Source organism: Austrofundulus limnaeus, unplaced genomic scaffold (assembly GCF_001266775.1).
Source record: "Austrofundulus limnaeus strain Quisiro unplaced genomic scaffold, Austrofundulus_limnaeus-1.0 Scaffold36, whole genome shotgun sequence".
Lineage (NCBI taxonomy): Eukaryota > Metazoa > Chordata > Actinopteri > Cyprinodontiformes > Rivulidae > Austrofundulus > Austrofundulus limnaeus.
Window position 1 is genome coordinate 445,883 of NW_013952438.1, and position 15,901 is coordinate 461,783.

The window sequence follows — 15,901 nt, forward strand, 5'->3', positions numbered from 1 at the left end:
ATATCGGACATTTTTTATGCAGTCCGATAAAATCCGATACTCGTTTTTTGGCTGATATCGGACCGATATCCGATATTGATATCGGATCGGGACACCCCTAGCAATTACATTATGATCACAAACTGAAACACAATTTAATGTTTTTGTTGTCTTCACTGATGAAACCTTTGTCCCATTTCAGACTAGCATGCAAATAAGTTCTTTTCATGTAAAAATGTTTGGGCGTTTTTTTGCAAAGGTCACATCAGGCTTGTTGGTACTCTTCTTCACATTTGCGTTACAGGAAAAAAAATCACTTACTACCATTTTTACAGTATACAAGAACACAAATCCTATAACATTCAGAACATTTCACTTGACATTTGTAATGTTTTTGGGCTGTGTTTGCAAGCCTCTTCAGTAAGATGGTAAGATATGCAGTCCTCAGAGTTGTGGTGTTACATGTAGGGGGATGCCCAATATGGGAGTTGGGGATACTACGCTGTCTAGTGTACAAGAGAAGAGTTTTTTAGTATATGACTGATAGATGCTGACAAACTATATGATGATACCACTTCTAAATGATCTAAGTGACTTGTTCTGCAATGTAAAGCATTTTCAGAATTTGTGATGCAGATTCAATAGAAAAGCCAGCTGCTTATTTTATTTGGTCCACCAACATATTGTTTAGGCTCTGAATACGGTTGTCAAGTTAAAGTAGTAGTTTGATGTGCATTTTATTTGTTCAATAGTCTGGTTTTGATTTGCCATATGAAATATTACCCTTTACATATTGGTTTAAACGATACCCTATCAAGGCTGTGTGTTCTTGCAAGTTTCATACTTCTTGGAATAGTGGTTCACTTGAATTTTCTGTTTGAATTTTTCCTGGCAAGAATAATTTTTGGGAAGATTCTCACCAGCTGGGTCCATAGTTCTGATTTTTGAAGGTTATGAACAAAATTCTTTTCAGAGCTGATGTTTAGGATTTATAACTCCTAAAAAAAGAAGTGGCATTTTTATCTTTATTTTTTTTCTTTTCAAAACAAAGCTAGGATATAGGGAAGGTTTTAACGAGACACTTATTGTCTTTGGCAATTTATTAAAAAATAAATAAAAAGAGGTGATCTTGGAAAAACAGCAGCACAAACTAAAATATTTGGTATCTTCGATGTTATTTAGCTCAAGTATATTTTTTTAAGGAAGTGTTTTCTGATTTATCCCACGGGTTATAGCTGTCACCGACAGGAAGGTGGATGGATAGGAAAAGGGCAGCATAAAGAGCTTTGTCATGTTTCAAGGATTATTTCTTCAAAATCCTTGTGACTGGGGTCAAGATTATAAAACGATTAACAAGATCTGTTACCTTATGCTTGCTTAGATTATTATTTTTCTTACTGTGATATGGAAATACCTGGAAAATGAAACGAGAATGAGGGGAACTGAAGTAGTGAAAACTTTCTGCTTTTGGTGTTTTGGACTCCGAAGCACCCTCAGTAATGGGCAGGACTGCGGTCCAGGGAGAAGTTGGCTCAAGCAGCAGACTCAGTACGGATTAAAAACATTCCACTGTAGGTCTCTGTTGAAATAACAAGGGCTGCAAAATAATCAGTTTTCGCAGCGCCCGCTTCTCTCTGTTCTCATGGGTAATGAACAAGATGGGTAGTATCCCACTTGGCCTCAAACTTCACGCCTCCCATTGACTAGAATGGTTAACTTGCATTCCTGCATAAATATTTAGCCCTGTGACAGGCTTACTCATTAACTCGTCTCAAAAAAAAAAAAAACTCCAATTCATAGAATGGACATTGTTTCATGTATTGCTTTCAGGAATCAAATTGAGCACTAATGAGTCTGTTGTCCCAGTTTACAGCAGAGCTTTATGGATAAATGATGGGCACTGTTTTAGCCCACAAGTGTCAGACATAACAAGGTGATGCATCTCTTTCTTTTGTAATTTTTTTTCCAAAGGAGACTACAGATATAAATCCATCTTTTGATCAAGACTGAAGTATGTGGACACTAATTTGAAAAATTGCTATGAAATTTTGTACAGGCATTTGTTGTCTCCAGAGATTCTTACTCTAAAACTAAAAGTGGGTCAGCTGTTTGGTGAAATATAACAGCAGCTGTCTGCACATACTTTGGTTCAGATATTTAGGGCTACTGAATTACACATCACAATGACTTAGGTGGTCCTTGAATGTGCAACAGGATGGTTATTAGTTTCAGAAAACATAAGTACAGCTCGCATTTTCAGGACGATGGAATTTCAGATGCTGGTCATCAAGCTGCCATGTATAAAGGATGTTCCAGTGCTCACACTGTTTGTTTTGTAATTTTAATCATTAATATTTATTCAAGGTAAATTACAAAGTTAGTAAACAGGAAAAGGGGGAACAATGAGTCAAGCACACAGGTGCGTTGCTGTTTGTAAAACGTTATTATATTGTGAAATGCTTTAAAAAGTAGATCATGGCATTTTTTTTCCTGTTTGTCTTACATTCATGTTTGAAGAAGGGTGTTTGGTTTAGAAGTTTACTTTAGTCTTCCTTTACTTGTGTAAAAGTTGTGATCTTTTGCAGTTCTCTGGATTTCTGTGGGAATTATTTTCTACATTTTTATGCCAAGAACATTTTTTTGTGCTGTCCTTTTTGGATCATTTGGATTGCTTGCCTTTTAATATTTGCATAATTAAATTGTAGCTTAAGCAGATGTGCAAACATTTCATAAAGTAATTTATTCCACCTACAACCAATTTGTAATTTTACATTTTATTTTAACAAAAAAATTGCAGTGAATGCTTGTGGAATTATGAATTGAAATTGAGATTATTTATTTATTTATTTATTTATTTATTTATTTATTTATTTATTTATTTATTTATTTATTTGTTGCATGGCTCACATGTTAAGTAGTATTTTTAGCGTTTGGAGGTGCGAATTTTCCCTCAGTGCAACTAGTTTCTGTTTGGCCTGTTAGTGTCTGTAAAACTGGAGCTTCCTGTTTGGCTTACATTGGTAGCATACCGTCACTGAACTGGGAAGATTAGAAACCATTGTCACCTTTGCACAGTGCTGGGAACTGTAACAGGTCACACATGCTTCTTGTCACATGGCATTGTGTCACTAACTTGGCTGGTTGATATTATAAAGCATAATTGCCTAGATTTAATTATTAGATTTGTTTATAAAGACAGAGAAATATGATTCAAAGATTTCCTCATAAGCAGTAGGATTTGATGTTAAAGTTGTGTATAGAGCTGGGTGATGGGTTGCATCCACATGATGGGAATTTTAATATTTTTCACCTCCACAGTAAAAGAAATGTTTATTACAGTTTGTAGAGCAATAAAGCAGAGAAAAATCAGAAAGAGTATACATTCCCCTCCAAAAGCATTGGAACAGCAAGTCAAATTCTGTTCTTTTTGTTGTACACTGAATACATTTGAACATAAAGACCAGGGAACTGTCTATGGGAGAAAAGCAAGCCATCTTGAAGCTGAAAAAAGATAAATCAATCAAAGCCATTGAAAAACACTGGGCATAGAGAGCACAACAGTTTGAAATGTCCTGAATAAGAAAGAAACTACTGATGTCCTGAGCAAGAGACATCCAACAGGTCAGCCAAGGAAAACAACAGTAGTTTCTGACAGAAATATTGAGAGTTGTGAAGAAAAACCCCAAAACATCAGTAAGTGACATCACCAACAACCTCCACAGTGCATGGGTGAAGGTTTCACAATCAACTGTTTGAAGAAGACGCAGAGAGCAGAAATATAGAGGCCTTACACAAAGATGAAAACCACTCATCAGTAATAAGAATCAGAAGGACTGATTGAAATTTGAAGTACAGAGATGAGTTGTAAAAGTTCTGGAAGACAATCTTATGGACTGATGAGACCAAGGATTAATCTCTGCCAGTGATAGAAAAGCCAAAGTGTGTACAAAGAAAGGAACTACTGATGATCTGAAGCACACAAGCTCATCTGTGAAGCATGGTGCAGGTAATGTCAAGGATTGAGCATGCATGGCTGCTTCTGGAACAGGTTCATTAATATTTATGGCTGATGTAACTGATGACGGCAGCAGCAGAATGAACTTTGAAGCATACAGAATAATTTTGTCTGCCAATTTACAGAGAAATGCATTCAAACTAATCAGGAGTAATTTTATCACGCACCAGGACACTGACCCAAAACACACTGCCAACAAAACAAGCAAATTTATCAGGGGGAAAATGTGGAAGGTTTTAGACTGGCCAAGTCAATCACCTGACCACAACCCAACAGAGCTATGCATTTCACCTCCTGAAGAGGAGACTGAAGGGAGAAACCCCCTGAAACAAACAAGAACTGAAAGAAGCTGCATTAAAAGCTCGGAACAGCATCACAAATGAAGAATACAACAGTTTGGTGATGTTGATGGGTCGCAGGCTTGAGACAGTCATTGCAAGCAAGGGTTATCCCACCTAGTATTAAATGTTGCTCATTTTAAGATTATTTGTTCCACTACCTTTGCTCACCTAAAACTGCTGTGGTGTAATACAAATGGTGATCTATCCTAAGTGGTTTAACACATCCACAAATAAAAACCAGGAAATTAAAACTGACATTCTGAACTTTTATCTGATGCTCATCTTTTGATCTTAAATTCAAATGTCTTCAGTGTACAAGAAAAAGAACAGAATTTGACTTGCTGTTCCAATACATTTGGAGGGGACTGTAAATACTGATTCAAGGCTCTGCGCAGGTCGGTATAAATGTTTTCTGAACTGCTCTGACCTTGGGCCAGAAATTTCCTCTGTAGACTTCCATCCTTATCCTTTTACAAATTTGAGAGTCAAAGTGTTTGTTTGTTTTTGTTCAAGAATTTCCATGTTGAACTCCATGAAACATGTTTAAGGAAACCTAAAATTCCTCATCTGAAATGGATGTAAATACAGAGAAAAGCACAAAACTCAGAGTACCAGATCATCTTGTTTATTTAGATTTTTAAGTTTCATTAAACAAACTTGCATAAGTAAAACTTGTCGTGCTTCTTTCTCTCTCTGTCTACCTGTGCAGGGAAGATGCATGTGTCTCTGGCAGAAGCCTTGCAGGTTCGAGGAGGCCCACTCCAGGAGGAGGAGGTGTGGGCCTTGCTCAGTCAGAGCGCAGAGAGCCTCCAGGATCTTTTCCAGAAAGGTATGAACATGTGGACTAAAGTGTGTAAAACGGATTCATACATTTTACAGGTTTCCAGATGTTTCCTCGACACGCCAAATGTTTTATTGTAACGAGAGTTTGAAAAGGTCATTGCAATTTTTTTTGTCATTGTTTTTTTTTTTTTTTTTTGACACAAAGTTAGTCTGGGAAATAAGTTTTAATTCAAGGCACCAAATAACAATCCTACATTGTAAAATTTAAAATTCTGACACAAATCAAATATCATTTTTAGAGATGTGTGGGACCATCGAGTTACCTTTACAAAGACTGTTAAATGTGCATTTTTGTTTTGGTTACTTGTGCCAGTAGATGCGTTCTTGAATGCAGAAAGAGATAAGATTGCCAGGTTCCAGAGAGTGTTTTGTTATTTAAGAAAACTTTAAACAGTCTGTGGGTATGGCTGGTTTAACTTCGGAGACTCTGCAGAGGATGTGAGTCAGCAAAAACCATGGGTTGTTTAAAAAAGTTAGGGTGGATCCTAGTTTCATACTGGATTCCAGTACACCTGATTACACGGGGTCATAGTTGTGTCATCTAAACTGTGGACCATTGGAAGTTTCCATGAAACAGTAACCTCTTGGTGTGCATTTATACATAAACCAGCTTGACTTCTCATTCTGGTTTTGCTTACAGCCTTGTCATACCAGAGGAAAATCTCACTTATCAGTAAATGCTTGTGAATATTCCTGTAGCGCCGAGGTCACGTTCACAGTGATTAGATTGTGCACAAATACCAGTATTATAGTGAACACTTCTTCACTGAAAAAGTGAAATGAAAGTTTTTTTTGTGTGTTTTGTCTTTACGTGGCGTTTTACTGTGCTCTTTGTTGCATTTAATACACCCATCTTTTTCCTTTTCCAGCATGTAGCTATACTGTGTAAATTGTGGCTTGTGGCTTGTAGAGCTTTAGACTGCTGAGTGAAGCTAAAATTTGAATAGCAGATGTTGGACCCAGCTATTATACAGTCACTGAACTATGTAAAGAAGCCTGTTGGCCACAAGAATGGCTTATTAATGACGGTGGTTCGAGCTTTAAAACTCACCAGACAAATTGTTTGATGTGCTGGTCAACTGCATCACTTGAGAGCAAAATTATGGGTAAATAAAAGGCATTTTGCTTTGAATTTTGCATCTCTTTTTTTTCTGTTTTTAGCACAATGAGAGCAACCAAGGATTCACTGATTGTAAATGTTGACACGGTGCATGCAATCAGTAAAGTTCTTTTGTGTTTGTGCAAACATCAGTGGTTACCGTGTGTTGGTTTAAGAATGATATAAATAAGTGATGTGTATTTGTGATAGAGGAATTTCCCATCTTGCTTCTTCTGATTGTCTTTGACGCCTCGAGCGTATGCAGCATTGACTGTCTATTTGCTGTCGAATCTATTACACGATGAGCTAATATTGTAAATGTTTAATTTAATAGAAGTGGCTGTTGAGACAGAAGAAGAGCTCTCCATTAGATGGTGGCACTGTTAATAAATTTGAATAGGATGAAAAACAAACATGTATAATTTGCTAAAAACAGTAAAGAATTCAACAGTTTTTATTTTTAATGATTAGTTTAAGTAGAATTCAGTAGTGTTCCTGCCTAATTTTAGGTTTGTAAAACCTAAAAATTTGGAAACTAGTCTCAAAATGTGCTTTTGCTCCACGTTGTGATTTCTTCTTCAGAACAAAGTCTTTGAGTGATACACCTGGCGACCCAGTTTTCTTTAGCGAGAGCTCTCTGAATGGTTACACATTTTCAACAGGAAGCTTATATTTACTTAGTAAAGTCCAGTGTTTATAAGTCTTAAATCAAGTTCCATTTTTTTCCACTCTCTGCTCCTCTTGTAGTTGGGTGTCAGTCAAAGAAAAAAAGAAGTTGCAGCACTTTTCAAACATTCCATTGTGTATTTTTAAGATCTTCTCTAACCAAAGCTCTAACTGCGGCTTTGCAGAAAAAAATAATTGTTGTGTAGCCAGTCCTCTCTACTTCAGTTCTTTTTAACTGATTCTTTTTTGAGGGCCAAAAATGCTACATGTTTTTGTTTACTTTAGTTTTCCTGAATAACTGTCAAATATGTTGAAGGTCGCTGCCTTTGACTCTAAAATGCCTTGACAGAAATTGATAGTGGTTTTGAGCTTTAAACCAATGTAGTTTGCTTTAACATGCTCCATTTTAAGACTAGTTAATTGTCATCTGTTTTCATTCTGATTGTATCTTTCTATTTTAAATTGCCTGTTTCCTCCTCCAGACCCTGCAGCCATGGGCTTCATCATCTCGCCCTGGTCTCTGCTGCTCATGCCCTCTGGCAATATTTCATTTGCAGACGAGTATGTCACCCAACAAGACTTAAAAGCTTTCACGGCCCCAGAAGTGCTGGAAGGGAACTCTCTAACTTCAGTTTCTGACATTGAGAAGGTATAGACCATTCTAATTATTTACATGGTGACAAAACCCTTAGAATTATTTGTATTTTACCATCATTATTCCACCCTCTGTTAATGTTCTCACGCATCGTCATTAAACTTTCAAAAATATGTGCAACATCTGTATTATTTTTTGACATGTTGTCACCTAGTCAAAGTTCTCTACTGTTAAATCGAGAGGACTTTGCCTTGTGTTGGTTCCTTGATGCACCACCGCAAGTAGTCTGTCTGCCGAATTGTGTGAAACCACTGGAGGTATTTAATGTGTGGTGACGCCTCTGAGCTCCTACATTTGTGGTTGTTAGATATTAAAACGTGGCGAGGACTTCTCGGACTTGTTTCTGTTGCTGTGGGGCTGTTTTGGTTTTATGGATTTTAAAAAATGGCTGAATTCTGTGGTTTGTCAAAATGGAAAGAAATGCTGTAAAAATTTAAACACTATTGAAAATCTTGTTTTTAGTAACAATTTGTCAAAAAGATCACTGGTTATAAATGATTTACAGGGTAAATTTGTTTCCACACATGTTTGGAGCATCTCTAACAGAAAATGTGAGGCACCTTTTTGTCTCCTGCACTAAACAGAACCACCACACACCCCCATTTCCACTCTGCCGCTCTGGTAAAATAGCTAAAAGCTTGCATGACTGCAAACCCGTCTCTGGCACAGCCCCACAGACCTCAACACAGTTTTGTGCTGAGTCAGTTTTCCAGCCCTACACCCAACTCGTCAGCTGAGTTATTTTAGTGTAGGAGGTATAATCTGTTTCCTTCATTTTAAGACAGTAGATAAATATATGTCAGCTGCAAACACTAAGGTTTTCTTTGACTTTTTCAACCTAGAATTGTTTCACATCTGCAGTGTTGAGTTTTTCAGATTTTCTACAAGCGTTGGTGTGACTTTAAATTTACGCTCACTGGTCTGTTCCTAAAAGACCTTGAAGGCTGTGTTACATTCTTTGGCAGTCCCAGAATTATTCTTTCCTCTACCAAGCCCAGCATTCAGGGGAAGTGATTTCTTTTGCAAGCAATGAGTGGAGAGTAATAACAGGGAAATGGAAAATGTTTTGAATTTCAGGGTGTAAACCCTCGTCTGTTTTCTTTTGACTGAAAATGATGTATTAAAGCCTCATTCTGTGTTCCAGTGTTCTGCTTTTTCTAAATTAAACTGCACTGACAATCTTTTTCTCTTCCTGTAGACTAAATAAATTATGTTTTTGTCTAAGAGCTGTTTTTCTTTCTACAGATGCACATGTATTCTTTGGGGATGACTTTATTCTGGGGTGCAGACTATGAGATTCCTCAGAGTCAGGTAAAATTTAACCACAGTATTTTTTTGTTGGACCTTAAAATAAAATTTAGCTTGTTTTTGTATTTTTACCACATTTGGCATTTTAAGTAGTGTTTCATAAAATGAAGAGTTAATGTTTTTAGGTTTATCTCTTTTCAAGGACCTTGTCTATATCTGAACCTCTTGATGGATAAAAAGTTAATCAAGTATTCACTGAGGAAAGTTTCTGAATAATGAGATGAACTGGTTATTTCAGTTTTCACAAAATTAGGCAGGTGCTAAAGTGTTCACAGTGTGATCCTATTAAAGTTTCTCCTGTTTGCTTTAATTGAACGCTAAGACTTCGTTCAATCTAATGGACAATGCATTTTCTTGGACATACATTTTATTGCAACTGGAAAGACTGTGTGTCTGGTTTATTTAATCAAAAATGAAATTGGTAGGAAGAAAAAAGAATTTGATTTGATTTTGTTGTTTACATATCTATCCACTTCCCCTATAATTTAAACTAAAGTGGTCAGAGTAACCTAGTCTAAAAGATACTTGTAGTTAAAGTTAGAAATCGACCAATACAGGTGTTTGAAGGCCGATACCAATTATTTTGACATCAGTCTAACCGATACGCTGATACTTACAGCCGTTTTTTTTTTTTTTTTTGGGGGGGGGGGGGGGGGTGCGATTCTTGAAGCTGATACTCCTTTTCTTCTTCCGTTAACATGATAAAAAAAAGATAAAAGTTACACAAGTCTCGATTTAAACAAAAAAGAAACATTTATTGACTGAATGCAAAAATTGCATTTAAATCAACTGACATTAACAACAAGCTTTAATCACAGTTTGAAATGTACATTCAAGAAAACCTGCTTCGCGACTAATGCTGCGTTCAGAGCAAACGTGATATGAGCGCATCAGCGGTGTCTGGTTTACATATGTGTATGGTGGAGGGCGGCACTTTACTCGCTCGTAGTGAACATAACAGCGAGACAAGACCGAGAGCTTTATTTCATTTCAGTGGAAAGAAGAGAGGTTCTTCTATGCCCCCTATAAGAAAACAACGTAGACATGCTAACTTCAGGCAGAGCAAAAGTGCAAGTAAAAACACGGTGCTCCCGTTCTCAAACTGAAACTTAACAGACCACTGTTCTCTCCCCCTCATAGTTCGAGACAGAGGGCAGCTTCAGCTAAATTAGACAGTTAAAACACATTAAAAGTTGAAAACGTACCCTTGTCGGCACTCGCGTGATCAAAGGCATGGATCGGCCAAACGCATGAACAAATCCGTCGAAACGATACAAGGAAAAAAGGCAAATATCGGCCAAAAATATCGCCCAGCCGAGGTATCGGTCGACCTATAGTTAAAGTAATTATTTTCACTATGCTGATACACATAGTTCTAATGGACGTTAAAATAATACTACGATATCAGATTTAGGGCTGCAACTAACGATTATTTTAGTAATCAATTAATCTAATGATTAAAAAAATTCTCATCTTCTGCAGTCATTACCTAAACTTATTTTATGACAAATACAATTATGAAGAGGTAATCTACACTTGCTGACGATCCTGCTGCAATCAAAGTAAAATTACAGTACCAGATGTATTTAATTCATGCATTTTAAGCTCCACTTGTTTGTATTTATGTGAGGTTTGAGACATTAATTAAAAGCACTCTGCCAGTGAATCATTTTAACCATCAATGAAAAATGTAAATTATGGTAATTAATTTTTATGGTTTGGAAAACTGAATGTGATCTTTTATGTTAGAAATTTTGTAAATAAAATGGGTAATATAAAAATTTGGGTGCTGCACATTAAGTTTTGTAGAGTTCAAATGTTATTGTTAATAGTAAATTCATATTTTTATTAAGACTGTTATTAGGTTGGAGCAGGGTTCCCATTTTAGGCAATAAAATATTTAGTATTAAGAGTAAGTATTTAGTATTATAGTATTTACTGGTTTGCTATAGACTGATATGACAGTAGTAATAAATAAATTAAGGCTAATGACATGTTACAAAGTCATAAAAAGCAGCAGCAAAAAGGAAACAAGCGCTAACATCATAGCGTTGTTTAATTCAAATAACATTCCGGCCGGCAAAAGTGCACTGATTTTAACAAGACCTATTTTTTATGATGCTTCGAAGTAGATAATATGCCTCGAGGATTTTTGTAATCAAATTTCTTGAATTATTCAATGAATCTTTTCAGCCCTAATCAGATTCAGATAACCAAGTAAAAGTTTAAAGACTGTTCTGCTCCTGTTAATGTTGCTTCATTCTGTTCTCGTGCAGCCTATGAAGCTGGGGGAGCACTTGAACAGTTTGCTCCTCAACATGTGCGATGATGTTACAGTGAGTCGAATGTCGCTGCGCACGGTGCTGGACATCTGCAGCAAACACATCAGAAACTCCAGCTGTGACCCTCCCTTCTCCTACGTCAGAAAACTGGTCCGGTTAGTGCTTGGCAGCCTCTCTCAGGTAAATGGCTTAACCAAGAAACCTAAATGCAGCATAAACATTCTGTTGATGTTTTTTTTTATTTCAATTGTCTGCTGCTAATAAGAAATATGTCACAGCTATTGTTCTTGTACACAAAGTTAAACTACTATTATCTGTTAAAAACACAGGAGACTTTGGAGTTACACAACAGATATTAGAGTTTTTGCTGATCAAACATTTCAGGAACTATTAGGAAATCCTTAATTTTCTTCTTTTTTTATCTTGTTTAATATAACCTTTCACCCATTGCTGTTTCCTAACGCTGTCAATTATTTTTTTAGCTGGATGGTCTGGTGACAGATAGAGAGTCCCTTCCAGAGCGAAGTAAAGAGATTCGAGAAAGATTAAGGGGCAAAGGTTTGCTATCTGGTAAGATGAGCTACACTAACATTCTTTGAAGATCCATAACTGCCTTTTTTCCCTTCGCTAGATCTCACTCTCTACAACTTTTGACATTGTAAACTGTAACATTCTTGTATCTGTACTCTGGAATAGGCATCTCAAGCACAGCACACTTTTAAACTGAGTCATGCCTCACTGGGCCTTCTGTCAAAGTGTCACTTTTCTTCCATTTCTCACATTGAAGCCTCTTCTCCTTACAATATGCCTGATGGAGATGCACCTTTACTGTATAATGTGGAGTAGGGAGGCAAGAAAACATCTAGAATACAGGGCTTTATATAAAATGTTTATTTCTCACTTTTTAACTAAATGATTTTGAATAGCCATGTGTGTGTTTCTTTCTGTTTTTGAAAAGATACCGATGCCAAACATTGAGTTAAACCACACTGACGAGAAGCAGACAAAAAGCAACCCTAGTCAAGAATTTGAAACTATACCTGTTACCATCGTACACAGACTTCCTACTACATTTGCACATTGTTTCCCACGCAGCTTTACCAGACATTTTACTTGAGGGCTGGGTGGAGAAAAACATCTTTTGCAAAAAGTTAGAAATGAGTGCTTTAGACAGTTGTGTTCTCATGTTGTTTTCAAAAAAAAAAAAAAAAAGAATTCAAGGCAGCATTGCACAGATAAATAAACAGCTTTACTTTACTAAGGCCTGCGTGTTGCCCACTTGTAATTGTGTTTGAGCTGTAAGTATGTACACATTGTAAATGCCTTCCTTGGTTGTCAAACCATTTTTCCCTAACATTTTCTAGACTTAGTTTCGGGAAAGAAAAAAATATACAATGAAAAAAAAAACACTACAACCTCAAATTCGGATAAAATTCAGGAAAATATGAGTAAACTTTCTCAGTGGTTTCTGAAAGAACTCCGGCATTTCAGGCCAGTGGAAGGAGCGCAGAGCACAGCCAAAGCAGTTATCCTGATTATATAAGCAGTGCATGATATTGATTAGATACATATTTTTAAGTCACCAGTGAAGCGGCTGGTTTGCTTTTTTGTATTAGTTCTTTGTTGGGCACCAGGCTTACCCTAAGGGAAACTACATGCAAAGTATCCCAATCATCTTTTCTTCAAAGAGTAGCACTTTGTTTACTGTTTCCCAGCGGTAGAAGTTACTGCTCTGATCTCTTCAATTTTTTTTCTCCTCAGATTAGTATTGTACATAACCATTTCTTTAAAGCTGAAGTTTCATATAACAGCAACATTTTAATAGTAGTACTAAAACTGTGTTTCATAACCATATCTGAAGAGTTTGTCATCCCCTTTCATGTCTGCATGAAAGGTTCTTGGCTTTTTACATATGTAAGAGCAAATACATAAAAAAAGACATTTCTGAAAAGTGCTTTTCCCATTTATACTCAGTTTAGTTCTTGTTAGTTTCTTTAAGCTACTAGAACTGGTGACTTTGTGTTTACAAGTTGCATTTGCTTTATAGATTAAACCAACACATGCTGCATTTTTATAGGACTTAATGTCTTGTTTTACAGGACTTAATGTCTTGTTCTGCTCTAATCTTTCCTTTCCCCCTTGTTTATGCACATTGTTAAACTCAAACCTTTTTCTTTTTCTCTGCAAGTGGTTTTGACTTATCTGGAAAATGCAACTTTAGTATTATGAACAGTTGAAAAAAGCATTTATGATGGTGGCTGGTTATCCACTACTAATGAAATACAGACATTTATTTGAACACCGTCTAAAGACTTTGGGAGTTCAAGAAATATCTGCTTTGTTCTTGTAAATTTTAACAATTTATTTCTAAAGGTTTGTGTGTCCGCTTGTGGTTTAATAACATTTCCCTTCTCTTCCAGGGAGGAGTGCCGCCCCCAGGGTTCTTGGGCGCTACAGAGCCAAAATTCAGGAACAAACGTCTCTTAACAAGGGCCTCAGTCGTTCCATGGGCGCACTGCCAATCCAGGACTTGTTGAAGGGGGGTGAGGGTGCAGTCCCCCTGTCCTTGTCTGATCACCACACAAACTCTGAATCTTCCACTGATATCTACCCTAGAACACCCTCGCTGCAGAACGAGCTTTCCTATCCCTATATGCATCCTCTTTACCTCCAGATGAAGGGCCAGCCTGTGGAATTGGACCGTAGGTCTTTACCCTTTGTAAGTGGGGATCGGGGGCCAAGTCAGTCCAGAAAAACCTGGGCTTCCTCTGTGGATTTGGCTCGCATGGATCCAGAAGCTCTTCGTTTTGGGGCTTTGGAGGATGCTCGTAGAGGCAGTAGTGCCTTAAGTACGCGCTCTGTAGGCAGACGCAAAGTGCCATTGTCAACACCCAAGGAGTTGGATTATGGGTACTCTGAGTTTGGTGTGCTGCATAATAGAAGATCTCATAACTTCTCAGCCCTGTCTATTGGCTCTGGACTTCCCGATGCTTTTGACAGGATGAAAGAAAAACAGAGAAAACTTGAGGCACTGCAACAAGCTGTTGATGGTGAGTAATAAAATGTTCTCTGAGCTATTAATTATACATTTAGGGTTGTTAGGGGACTGTGAATATACAGCTTTCACAGTTTTAATTTGTTTTAAATTTTTGGTTTGCAATCAAGTTATCATCTACTTTATTTAAAGCACGATGTCGGCTTTTAAAGTACAACGTTTAAAAATAGTCTAACATATGTTCTGGTACTGAAAGAAAATGTGTTTATAAGTTTATCGTTTCAAACCATGGGGCTAAATACAATACAACTTTTGCCAAATCAGTCAAATTATTAGGTTTAAACAATTCATGCATATCATTACTTAAAATTACTGTGTTGGATAGATTTAAATGGACTGTGCTACATCTGACCTTTTGGCAGAAAATGACCCCTGTGTCATGATATGTATCATATCACCAAATTCTTGCCAATACACAGCCCTAGAATTTTATTGTTAAGCAATTTTTTCCAAAACCTCAAAAGTGGAATTTTCACCTCTGATGATCTGTTCTGTTAGATTTTAATTTTATCATTTGGGGTCAACTGTAATTTTCTTTGCACAAAATCCATGAATTGTGGTCGTGCAAAGTTTTCATCTGTGCTCATCTTCTGGTGTTATATATTTTTCCTGATAAGGATCGGTACGTCTAGGTTTTTCTGGCTATTGATATTGATTACACATCACACAAAAACAGCTTTTCTAGCAGATGGCAAATCTGCTAATCACAAAATGTGTTTTCACAGCTTTGTGGAAACCGCAGTCATATAACTCCTTATTGTAACACATCACACATAAAAGCTTTTTCATTAGAACTGCACAATATTGGAATAGTTCTGAAATGCCTCAGTATGATTTTGTAATATTTGTTTTGTACAGATTACAGAATGTGACATTGTTAGAACATGCACGGTGCAGTGTTGACCACAAGATTTAAAGATATAACAATAGTCTTCTATCAGTGACAGTACATAAATCAAAACTGAAAACTTCCTGTTCCATGTGCAAGAACTTGTTCATTCAGCATTGTTGTAGAAGACAGACTGGTCATTATCTTATAAAGTAAAAATCGAAATGACTGTAATTAAAGCACATAAAGTAGGAAGAAAGCTGGCTGGATCTGATTGGTTCAAAGAGACATGGTGAGCAGTGGTATGACGAGCAGCCAGGCACTTGGACTTGGTACCAGTTGTGTATTTGAGTGTAACTTCTTTGTGTGTTGGGAGCTGGGCGCTGGCTTGAATGAAGTATCGTTGGTGTTGGCTGCACAGTAGTGTTTAAACAGACTGAATGAGTCGCTGGCACAGAAGTTACCAAGTGACTGATGGTAATTACAGGCCCATTTCTAGGCTGCTGCTAATTGTCACACATGTTTGCCTACACAGCCACTCTTTGTTTTTGTTTGTTTACTTTGGATATTTCGAACTGGTTAAAAAAATGTTTGTACAGTCATATGATCATACAGAACACAATGCAGTTATTAGTCAAGTCTTACAGCTTTACACTTCTCATAAGCTATTTGCGTTCTTAGTGAAATCTCTATAGGCATGCTCCTATAATGAAATATTTCAGATGGTCCAAATGTGTTCTTGGCCCACCTGGAGTCGTGGCAAAGCTTGGTGGGCTGCATTTAATAAATTGCTGTCTGTTATCTTTTCCTCTCTTTCCTTGTCTTGCCG

General features: G+C 36.9%; 1 protein-coding gene across 3 annotated transcripts in view; it reads left to right on the plus strand.

Moving 5' to 3' along the window:
* Window positions 1-15,901, plus strand: part of ptpn13 (protein tyrosine phosphatase non-receptor type 13) — a gene marked incomplete in the record, with an annotated part of 59,280 nt that overhangs the window by 12,691 nt on the left and 30,688 nt on the right. For all 3 annotated transcript variants that reach the window (XM_014006475.1, XM_014006477.1, XM_014006476.1), the window contains 6 exon segments: window positions 5,045-5,164; window positions 7,426-7,592; window positions 8,844-8,909; window positions 11,183-11,368; window positions 11,671-11,758; window positions 13,609-14,238. In XM_014006475.1, the coding sequence (XP_013861929.1) occupies window positions 5,050-5,164; window positions 7,426-7,592; window positions 8,844-8,909; window positions 11,183-11,368; window positions 11,671-11,758; window positions 13,609-14,238 (1,252 nt within the window).